At 41.3% G+C, this 12,211-nt stretch overlaps 1 protein-coding gene across 4 annotated transcripts in view; it reads right to left on the reverse strand.

The window, feature by feature from the left end:
• The window catches only part of LOC135516427 (cGMP-specific 3',5'-cyclic phosphodiesterase-like), a 111,737-nt gene that overhangs the window by 47,185 nt on the left and 52,341 nt on the right, over positions 1–12,211 (reverse strand). For all 4 annotated transcript variants that reach the window (XM_064940741.1, XM_064940740.1, XM_064940739.1 and 1 more), the window contains exons 6-7: positions 10,692–10,781; positions 10,102–10,239 (exon numbers count right to left, since the gene is read on the reverse strand). In XM_064940741.1, coding sequence (XP_064796813.1) covers positions 10,102–10,239; positions 10,692–10,781 — 228 coding nt within the window. The remainder of the gene's footprint in view (positions 1–10,101; positions 10,240–10,691; positions 10,782–12,211) is intronic.

The following is a 12,211-nucleotide window of genomic DNA, read 5'->3' on the forward strand; positions in this document are numbered from 1 at the left end:
CCCAGTATTGTAATCCAAACTTACCAGAAAGCATGTAGTCCTTGGCTCAGACAGTGTAGTAGTGTGGGCTCAATAGCATCTCATTAGTGTGCACTAGCTTGAGAATCATCTGTACATGTGATGGAAGAATGCACTGTGCATGCAGAGGGTTGCAATTCCATTGAATTGGGGATAGTTTAACCAAAACATGCCACAAGACCTAGAATTGCCTTATGTGTATCCCACAAAAAAAAGGTTCACTGTTATAATCTAACTTTTTTGATGAATTTAAACAAAATTCCACAAATTCCCGGGCTTAACTTCCCATGGAAAATTTCCGAAAGAATTCTGGAAATGTACTGAAAAGTTTTCCGGCCCTTTGCCACCCTATGAACCACCGAGACCAACCGGTAATTACTGAGGCACCACCATCCGTACAACCCTCTCTCTCCCCACTCCCAACGGAGAGAGGGAAGTTTATATATTTCAGGCCTGGCCAGAAGCTGAGTTTATTTCAGCATTCCCTGACTCACGGTTACCCCCTTATAGGGACTTGTTTTCAACCTGCGCTCTCCATCTCGCAAAGTATTCTTTTTCCATGTTTAAGAGCCGAGAGGGTGAGGCGGGATGTTCTGATCCTTAGTAAGTCAACTACATGAGAGTGGGGGAAGTTGTGCTCAAAAATGTCAACAATCTACCTCACTTTCTATCACGGGGTGTCATACAACTCAATCTGAGTTAAGTCTGAATGGGTCTCGTGTTAAACATACAGAATATCGCTGTCAAGCTTTAGCCTGTCAGGGAAAGTTTACATTAAGTCCCATAGGGTTTACTTTCAAAAACACTTGTTTGGGTATATACATCCACCTATGTCAGTGGTGTTTGGCTGGATTTTATAGCAGCAACACAAGGGACTTTTAACGAGACATGCCTGTAATTGTTTAGTGTAATTACTAATCCAGGTTGTTTATAAAGGTCCATGTTGGTTAAACGAATCCCAGACGCCTTGTCTGGCCTGGTTGGTTATATCACATCTGATACACCTCTCTGTTGGATTCAAGTCAGCGTCTGACCCAAAACAACAATGTGATGAGAGTTTTAACGGCAGGAGAGCATGCTGACTTCCCGTCGGCGAACCAAATGTCAGAGTCTATCAGATATCCCGTCGCCACTTTTACGGCTCAGTGGATAATGTGTACAACGTCCCTGGACAAGTCACATAAAGGAACAGAAGCATCCCTGTTAATTCAGTTAACAAGATGTCATAGCTCTAACTTGACAAATGATCCGGAGGCTTGTTAAATGCTTTGTCATTTACTGGACTTAGCTTGTAGAGGGAGTTTACAAACAGAGGAACATCAAATCAAATCAAATTGTATTTGTCACATGCGCCGAATACAACAAGTAGGGCCTGTTACAGTGAAATGCTTACTTACAAGCCCTTAACCAACAATGCAGTTAAGAAAATACCTTAAAAGAAAAGTAAGAGATAAAAATAACAAATAATTAAAGAGCAGCAGTAAATAACAATAGTGCGCTGTATACAGGGGGTACCGGTACAGAGCCAATGTGCGGGGGGCACCGGTGTCGAGGTAATATGTACATGTAGGTAGAGTTATATGGCTTAGTTGAGTTAGTACAGACATTTACATTGAGAGAAGCATATGGGCTTGTCATACAGATAGAGACAATGTATGGCCTCTCTCTCTCTCTCTCTCTCTTTAATGAAGCTGCCAGTTGAGGACTGTGAGGCGTCTGTTTCTCAAACTAGACACTCCAATGTACTTGTCCTCTTGTTTAGCTGTGCACCGGGGCCTCCCACTCCTCTTTCTATTCTGGTTAGGGCCAGTTTGTGCTGTTCTGTGAAGGGAGTAGTACACAGTATTGTACGAGAATAGACTGACGAGTTGTTGGACATCAGCATATATATATACACGTAGAGAGAGAGAGAAAGCGAGAGAAAGACAGCGAGAGAGAGAGAGAGAGAGAGAGAGAGAGAAAGCGAGAGAAAGACAGCGAGAGAGAGAGAGAGAAAGAGAGAGAGAGACAGCGAGAGAGAGAGAGAAAGACAGAGAGAGAGAGAAAGAGAGAGAGAGAGAGAGAGAGAGAGAGAGAAGAACCAGCTGGCCTGGCAACGAGAAACACACACACACACAGTCACCTGGATGGCTCCCTATTTGAGCCGAGGCCAGTTGCCGCAGTACTAATTAAGCTAGAGTGAAAAAACAACCCCTATGGCCCAAGCTCTAATCTTTGACCAGCAATAAGCTTTACCATTTGGGTCAGTGCCCTAGCTCGACTTAATCAGATAAGGCAACCCTCAAACAACCACATAACATCTAATGGAGGACACGCTGCCTATGCTATTCATATTTACTGTTGTTGGACATCAGCATTTCAGCCAAAACACATGAACTTAGGAAATATGACTGTTGTTAAACCACAGACTCATATCTTTCTCAGTATCTATGACAACCTCCTGTGAGATGTTAGTGGAACGGTAATACAATGTGGGTCTGTTTCTAACTACTGTGGAACATGGATGGTTTAGATGCTTTCCGCTTGGTAAATATGATGGAGGTCGAGTCTTGGCCACATTGTGCTGTGGAGATGTTTGTCTTACTGACACATACGCACCCAAACACATGTCTGCAGGACAAGTACACACACATTTATGTGCATGCACACACAGAGACAGAGACAGAGACAGAGACAGACACAGACACAGACAGACAGACACAGGGGGTGGTTCGTGATTGATTCCCTTTGACCAGAGTGCCACTCTTACTTCAGTGGCATTAGAAGAGGCCCTTTCTCCTCTCCTGATTGTGAAGGTGACTCATTTCGTGCAAAACAACTTTCAATCCAAATTGCAGCCTTGTACAGAAAAGCTCTCAGCTCTCTCTAGTCAACTCCATCCTTTTCTCCTTCTTAAAGACTTAAACACAACACAACATAATGGAGATGTCTGGTCTTAGTGTCTAGTGTTCTCCTCTTCTTACTCACTGCAATACACCACACTCCTCACCGTAGACGTAGATAAAAGTAGAAATTACAATTTATAGAAGTGTAGAAAAATAATAACACGAGGAATAAATAGATCAGTAATTGTGTATTCAGATATATACTGTATGTGCATTCAGAAATATAGGTTGATGGTATGACGTTGAAACAATAACGTTGATTCATGACACCATTTTACTATCAACATTGAAACAAGGCCAAATCAAATGTCTAATTAATAAATATAATTCCAACCACCTAATATAATGTATATAGGATGAAAATGTGTCATTTTCAATCAAATTTCAACATATACATAGTTCTGATGATTATGTTGAAATTAGATTGATGGACCAACCTGTTAGTCAGGTTAAGTCAATGTATTTCAGATCAAGTTTTTATTTAACCCTTATTTAACCAAGTAAGTTGACTGAGAACACATTCTCATTAACAGCAACAACCTGGAGACTAGTTACAGGGGAGAAGAATGAGCCAATTGTAAGCTGGGGATGATTAGGTGACCATGATGGTATGAGGGCCAGATTGGGAATTTAGCCAGGACACCAGGGTTAACACCCCTACTCTTACAATGTGCCATGGGATCTTTAGTGACCACAAAGTCAGGACACCCGTTTTAACATCCCATCCGAAAGATGAAACCCTACACAGGGCAATGTCCCCAATCACTGCCCTGGGACATTGGGATATTTTTTTTAGACCAGAGGAAAGTGTGCCTCCTACTGGACCTCTAACATCACTTCCAGCAGCATCTGGTCTCCCATCCAGGGACTGACCAGGACCAACCCTGCTTAGCTTCAGAAGCACGCCAGCAGTCGGACACAGGGCGGTATGCTGCTGGAGAGAAAGAAACACCTGACCTGGCAATGAGAAACACACACACACACAGTCACCTGGATGGCTCCCTGTTTGTGCCAAAGATGTTAACCACAGACTCATATCTTTCTCAGTATCTATGACAACCTCCTGTGAGATGTTAGTGGAACGGTAATACAATGTGGGTCTGTTTCTAACTGCTGTGGAACATGGATGGTTTAGATGCGTTCTGCTTGGTAAATATGATGGAGGTCGAGTCTTGGCCACATTGTGCTGTGGAGATGTTTGTCTTACTGACACATACGCACCCAAACACATGTCTGCAGGACAAGAACACACACATTTATGTGCATGCACACACAGAGACAGAGACAGAGACAGAGACAGAGACAGACACAGAGACAGACAGACAGACACAGGGGGTGGTTCGTGATTGATTCCCTTTGACCAGAGTGCCACTCTTACTTCAGTGGCATTAGAAGAGGCCCTTTCTCCTCTCCTGATTGTGAAGGTGACTCATTTCGGGCAAAAGAACTTTCAATCCAAATTGCAGCCTTGTACAGAAAAGCTTTCAGCTCTCTCTAGTCAACTCCATCCTTTTCTCCTTCTTAAAGACTTAAACACAACACAACATAATGGAGATGTCTGGTCTTAGTGTCTAGTGTTCTCCTCTTCTTACTCACTGCAATACACCACACTCCTCACCGTAGATAAAAGTAGAAATTACAATTTATAGAAGTGTAGAAAAATAATAACACGAGGAATAAATACAGTAATACAGTAATTGTGTATTCAGATATATACTGTATGTACATTCAGAAATATACATTCAGATATATACTGTATGTACATTCAGATATATACTGTATGTACATTCAGATATATACTATATATACATTCAGATATATACTGTATATACATTCAGATATATACTGTATGTACATTCAGATATATACTGTATGTACATTCAGATATATACTGTATGTACATTCAGATATATACTGTATGTACATTCAGATATATACTGTATGTACATTCAGATATATACTGTATGTACATTCAGATATATACTGTATGTACATTCAGATATATACTGTATATACATTCAGATATATACTGTATGTACATTCAGATATATACTGTATGTACATTCAGATATATACTGTATATACATTCAGCAATATACGTTATATACATTCAGATATATACTGTATGCACATTCAGATATATACTGTATGTACATTCAGATATATACTGTATGTACATTCAGATATATACTGTATATACATTCAGATATATACTGTATGTACATTCAGATATATACTGTATATACATTCAGATATATACTGTATGTACATTCAGATATATACTGTATGTACATTCAGATATATACTGTATGTACATTCAGATATATACTGTATGTACATTCAGATATATACTGTATGTACATTCAGATATATACTGTATGTACATATACAGTGCATTCGGAAAGTATTCAGAGACCTTGACTTTTTCCTTATTCTGACATGGATTTATTTTTTTTCCTCATCAATCTACAAACAATACCTCATAAGGATAAAGTGAAAACAGGTTTTTAGAAATGTTTGCAAATGTATTACAAATTTAAAAAACAGAAACACCTGAGCAATTGAGGGAGAAGGGCCTTGGTATGAGAGGTGACCAAGAAACCAATGGTCACTCTGACAGAGCTCCAGAGTACCTCTGTGGAGATGGGAGAACCTTCCAGAAAGACAAACATCCCTGCAGCACTTCACCTATCAGGCCTTTATGGTATAGTGGCCAGATGGAAGCCACTCCTCAGTAAAAAGGACATGACAGCCCTCTTGGAGTTTGACAAAGGGCACCTAAAGGACTCTCAGACCACGAGAAAACAAGATTCTCTGGTCTGATGAAACCAAGATTGAACTCTTTGGCCTGAATGCAAAGTGTCACGTCTGGAGGAAACCTGGCACCATCCCTACGGTGAAGCATGGTGATGGAAGCATCATGCTGTGGGGATATTTTTCAGCAGCAGGGACTGGGAGTCTGGATCGAGGGAAAGATGAACGGAGCAAAGTATAAAGAGATCCTTGATGACAATGACCATAAGCACACAGCCAAGACAACACAGGAGTGGCTTCGGAACAAGTCTCTGAATGTCCTTGAGTGGCCCGGCCAGAGCCCAGGCTTGGACCAGATCGAATCTCTCTGGAGAGACCTGAAAATAGCTGTGCAGCAACGCTCCCCATCCAACCTGACAGAGCTTGAGAGGATATGCAGAGAAGAATGGAGAAAACTCCCCAAATACAGGTGTGCCAAGCTTGTAGCATCATACCCAAGAAGACGCAAGGTTGTAATTGCTGCCAAATGTGCTTCAACCAAGTACTGGGTAAAGAGTCTGAATACGTATGTAATTGTGCTATTTCTGCTTCTGCTTCTACATTTGCAAAAGTAATGACACTGTTTTTGCTTTGTCATTATGGGGTACTGTGTGTAGATTGATGGGGGGGGGACGATTTAATCCATGTTAGAATAAGGCTGTAATGTAACAAAATGTGGAAAAAGTAAAGGGGTCTGAATACTTTCCCGAATGCACTGTAGGTAGGGATTAAGTGACCAGTCAAGAAGATAGATAAAATAGTAGCATCAGAGTATGTGATGAGTCAAAAGAGTGCAAAAAGGGTCAATGCAAATAGTTCAATAGTTAACATGGACTAACTATTTAGCAGTCTTATGGCTTGGGGGTAGAAGCTGTTCAGGGTCTTGTTGGTTCCAGACTTGGTGCATCGGTACTGCTTGCCATGCGGTAGCAGAGGGAAGAGCCTATGACTTGGGTGGGTGGAGTCCTTGACAATGTTTAGGGGCTTCCTCTGACACAGCCTGGTAAAGAGGTCCTGGATGGCAGGGAGCTCGGCCCCAATGATGTACTGGGCCGTACACCCTACCCGCTGTAGTGCCTTGCGGTCGGATGCCAAGCAGTTGCCATACCAGGCGGTGATGCAGCCAGTCAAGATGCTCTCAGTGGTGCAGGTGTATATTTTTTGAAGATCTCAGGGTCCATGCCAAGTCATTTCAGTCTCCTGAGGGGGAAGAGGCGTTGTTGTGCCTTCTTCACAACTGTGTTGGTGAGTGTGGACCAAAAATGTAATGTGGTTGAAAATGTCAGTGAAGACACTTGCAAGCTGGTCAGCGCATGCTCTGAATACGCATCGTGGTAATCCGTCTGATAGAATATTAACCCGTTTAAAGGTCTTACTCACATCGGCTACGGAGAGCTAGATCACACAGTCATCCAGAACAGCTGGTGCTCTAATGCATGGTTTAGTGTTTCTTGTCTTGAAGTCATCATAGAAGGAATTTGGCTCATCTGGTAGGCTCGCGTCACTGGGAAGCTCGCATTTGGGTTTCCTTTTGTAATCTGTTTGATTGCTCATCGGAGGTCGTAGCGGGATTTCTTATAAGCGGCCGGATTATAAGGCAGCTCTAGCCTTTATTTCAGTGCAGATGTTGCCTGTAATCCATGGCTTCTGGTTGGGATATGTACGTACGGTCACTGTGGGGATGACATCGTCAATTCACTTATTAATGAAGCTGGTGACTGATGGTTATGGGATGAATCCCGGACCATATTCCAGTCTCTGCAAGAGAAACAGTCCTGCCGCTTAGCATCAGCTTCATCAGACCACTTTCGTACAAAAAAAATAAAATTGTTTAAAAACCATCAGATCTGTGCCTCAGAACCAAAACAATTGCTAATCCTGACTGTTGACCAATGACCAATAATCAGCATTGGCACGCAAAAGTGGCCTCAAATCCAGATTAGTGACGAGAAAGTGCTTTGTTGAATTTTCTCCTGGCAAAGACCGAGTAGCCTACCTAGTTAATATTATCCATATAAACAACAGTTTAGCAATCTGCTATGGTCGCACCTTGCCAGAACATTAGTCTAGCCGGCGATTTCATTGATCATTTTCATATTTCACATAGGCCTAGATTGGGAGGGTTATAACTATATACAGTGCCTTTGCGAAAGTATTTGGCCCCCTTGAACTTTGCGACCTTTTGCCACATTTCAGGCTTCAAACATAAAGATATAAAACTGTATTTTTTTGTGAAGAATCAACAACAAGTGGGACACAATTATGAAGTGGAACGACATTTATTGGATATTTCAAACTTTTTTAACAAATCAAAAACTGAAAAATTGGGCGTGCAAAATTATTCAGCCCCTTTACTTTCAGTGCAGCAAACTCTCTCCAGAAGTTCAGTGAGGACAAATTACGATATTTGTTAGGAAGAAGAAGGCTACCGACAGATCATGCTTTCCATCCGATCCTGCAAACTCCACATACAGGTTGGTCGTATGATCCCGAGCGACAATGTCACATGATATCCCTAGTTGATATTGCCTGCTAACATTAATGACTTTTAGCTCAAAATGCAGGTGTAAATCGCAGTTCATTTCTGTATCTTGCGTTTGGAAAATGTTTCACCGTTTATGGCTGTAATGACAGGCTACATTTGCGCAGCGATTGTGCACACGTGTTTTGCCCTGTGTGTGTGCATGTGCATGCGCAGGGGGTTGCAAGGTTTGAATCACTCCTTTTTTTGTTGAGAACATGTTGAGAACCACTGAGCTAGCAAACAGATTGCTGATTTAGTGTAGGCCTATAGCTACAGTATAGGACTGGGTGCAGTGCAAATGTCAAATTTTAGGGAGAGAAGATTCCCATCAATAAATATGAAGCTCCCAAAAAAATTGGTGAACAAGAATATGAACTTTTTACTTTTGCAAGCTCATCAGCAATGAGGCATCAAGCATCAATTACCAGCACAGACCTACTGGTTAAAATGTACTTATGAAGCTTGCATTCGGGAATTTGTTATTAAAATGAATTATTATAAAAATGTGTTGAAGACAAAATGATGAAAAGGGCTGTCTGGTAGCCTCAATAAATAGACAACAATTTTGTGACCTTGGGACCAGAAGGTTCTCTCTGCGCAAAGCATAGTTCTGAGATATCGAGCATCAAAGTTTTCACATCCCAGATCTCAGAACTGTTTTGTTGTGAATTCCTCTTTCATAACCCATTAAAGTCCTCACTTTAAAGGTACTTAAAGTACAGGAGGGGTGAACCTTATGACCCTTATGGCTCTGAAATGTCAATCTGGGTTCAGCCATAAGGTTCTGTCTGACACTACTGAATTAGACATGTTCAGTTCATAAGACTGTAGCTATTTGAATACATATATGATAGAACAACACTATTTTACTAAGTCAAGAGTCAGAATACATTAAGACATGTATTGTGATCCTCAGACGAATTACTGTCATTGCTGAACAACAATGTGACAACATATAATGTACTTTAACATTTCTGAGTGTTGTTTTTTAGCTTGAGTGCCATTATTGCTGGCTAGACTAGCCTAGACCACACTTGGAGGGAGACGTGTTCTGATTGGTCCGTCTGTATTTGTTCAGGCTTTGTACTTGGACTGCAGATTAAAATTCAGCTCAAAATATACATCTGTTATATTGTCCTACGAAGGTGGTCGAGTTCAGTCCAAAATCCATGTTGAAGATTCCATACCATCCTTAGAGAACTGGGTTCCAAAGGGGTTATTCTGCTGTCCCCATAGGAGAACCCTTTTGGATTCTAGGTGGAACCTTTTTTTGGTTCCAGGTAGAACCTTTTTGGGTTCCATGTAGGAAGCTCTGTTGAAAGGGTTCTACCTGGAACCAAAAAGGGTACTTCAAAGAGTTATCCTATGGGGACAGCCAAAGAACATGTTTAGGTTGTAGATAGCACCTTTTTTTTCTAAGAGTAGGCCTAAGTGAAATCCATAGGCCTCGATCTGAAATGAATGGGAAAGATTGGTACTATCTAATTATTTAGCACTCTGCTTTTATTAATCATCATTCATACCAAACAGTATTGCAGATTGTTGAGTGTTTATGTTCTGACTGAATAGAAAGCATCAAAGGTATTCAAGACTGGAAATACACAAGAGGTATACAGTAATTCTCACTGTGGTTCTATATATAGAATACTGTGAGATTCCGGCATTTTATCTTCTCACTGAGGAATTCTATTCACAATGTGCCTCACTGTCCATCCAATCCCTGTCATACTCTCTTCTCTTTTCTCAATCCCTGTCATTTTTTCTGTCTCTTCTTTGTCCTCTCACCATGAGACTGTCAAGGTGGACTGCGTGTGCATGCGTGTGTGTGTGTGCTTGCATGCGTGTGTGTGTGTGCTTGCGTGCGTGCGTGTGTGAACTCACCATAACGTCTCCGTCAGCTATGAACACAGTGCAGCCCTGGGCCTGCATAAAGGAGAGGATGGTGCCTGCTATCTTCCTCAGTAACACCTCCAGGGACTGCTGCTCTTCCAAGATCAGGCTGGCCAGGTCCAACAGCACCTGGGGAAGACATGCATAGTAAAACCATGAAAACACACACACTGTAAAAAAAAAAGATTAAAAAATAAAATTGTTTCAACTAATTATTGTTAAGTAACTGGTTCCACAGTTCACCAAAAAAGGCTGTTAACCAGTTACTTAACAATAATTTGAAATAACTTTTTTTTTTAATTACACTGCAGAAACATGACCGCATGAACACACACCCACACACAAACACAAAAAATGAACACACACTCACAAGAAAGCATGCTATCACACACACACATCCACACAGACACCCACCTACGCATATGCGCACACCCACACAGACACCCACCTATGCATATGCACACACACACACACACACACACACACACACACACACACACACACACACACACACACACACACACACACACACACACACACACACACGTTGAAAGAATAAAAACCCACAGACGGCAACAAACCTGATTCCGTCGGTTTTCCAGCTGGGACGTCTCGTAGAGCTGGGCGTTGTGTAGGACGATCCCGGAGAAGGCCAGGTAGGCAGAGAAGTCCTGTCAGGGGAATCACACTATAAGCTCGATTCAGAGTATGGCATTTATAGAGAAATGGAGACGATAATGAGAGTAGGAGAGCATTGAACACTCTTAGAAAAAAGGGGTTAGTCAGAAAGTATTCACACCGCTGAATGTTCCCACATTGTGTTGTGTTACAGGCTGAATATCAAATGGACTGAGATGTTTTTGTTCCTGGCTTACACAGAATAACCACATAATGTCAAAGTGGAATTACTGTATGTTTTCTGATTTTTTTTATTTTTACAAATGAATTAAAAATGAAAAGCTGAAATGTCTTGAGTGAATAAATATTCAAACCTTTTGTTATGGCGCCTAAATACATTTGTAGTAAAAATGTGCTTAACAAATCGCATAATAAGTTGCTTGGACTCACTCTGTTTGCAATAATGGTGTTCAACATGATTTTTTATGACTATCTAATACCTGTGCCCCACACATACAATTGTCTGGAAGGTCCCTTAGTCGAGCAGTGAATTTCAAACACAGATTCAACCACAAAGACTAGGGAGTTTTTCCAATGCCTCGCAAAGAAGGGTGCCTATTGGTAGATGGGGGGGGGGGGGGGGGAGAAGCAAACATTGAATATCCCTTTGAGCATGGTGCAGTTATTAACTACACTGGATGGCGTATCAATACACCCAGTCACTACAAAGATACAGGTGTCCTTCCTCACCATGTCACTGGAAAGGAAGGAAACCACTCAGGCATTTCACCATGAGGCCGATGGGGACTTTAAAACAGTTACAGAGTTTAATGGCTGTGGCAGGAGAAAACTGAGGATGGATGCCAGTCAAAAGAAGGAAACCTGTACAGAATAAAAATATTCCAAAACATGCATCCTGTTTGCAATAAGGCACTGAAGTAGAACTGTTAAAAATGTGGCAAAAAAATAAAAACACAGGCAAAATCCTAGAGGAAAACCTTGTTTAGTCTGTCTTCCAACACACACTGGGAGACAAATTCACTGTTTAGCAGCACAATAATCTAAAACACCAGGCCAAATATACACTGGAGTTGCTTACCAAGACGACATTAAATGTTCCTGAGTGGCCTAGTTACAGTTTTGACTTCAATCAACTTGAAAATCTATGGCAAGACTTGAAAATGGCTGTCTAGCAATGATCAACAACCAACTTCACAAATAATAATGTGCAAATATTGTACAATCCAGGTGTGCAAAGCTCTTAGAGACTTACCCAGAAAGACTCACAGCTGTAATCACTGCCAAATCTTGACTTAAGACTTGAAAAAACTTGGAACTCGACTCGACTTTACTTGTTCTTAGAATGCACGACTTGGACTTAATGCTCTTAGAATGCACGACTTGGACTTAATGCTCTTAGAATGCACGACTTGGACTTAATGCTCTTAGAATGCACGACTTGGACTTAATGTTCTTAGAATGC

The sequence above is a fragment of the Oncorhynchus masou genome, chromosome 27 (assembly GCF_036934945.1).
Source record: "Oncorhynchus masou masou isolate Uvic2021 chromosome 27, UVic_Omas_1.1, whole genome shotgun sequence".
In the NCBI taxonomy this organism is placed as follows: domain Eukaryota; kingdom Metazoa; phylum Chordata; class Actinopteri; order Salmoniformes; family Salmonidae; genus Oncorhynchus; species Oncorhynchus masou.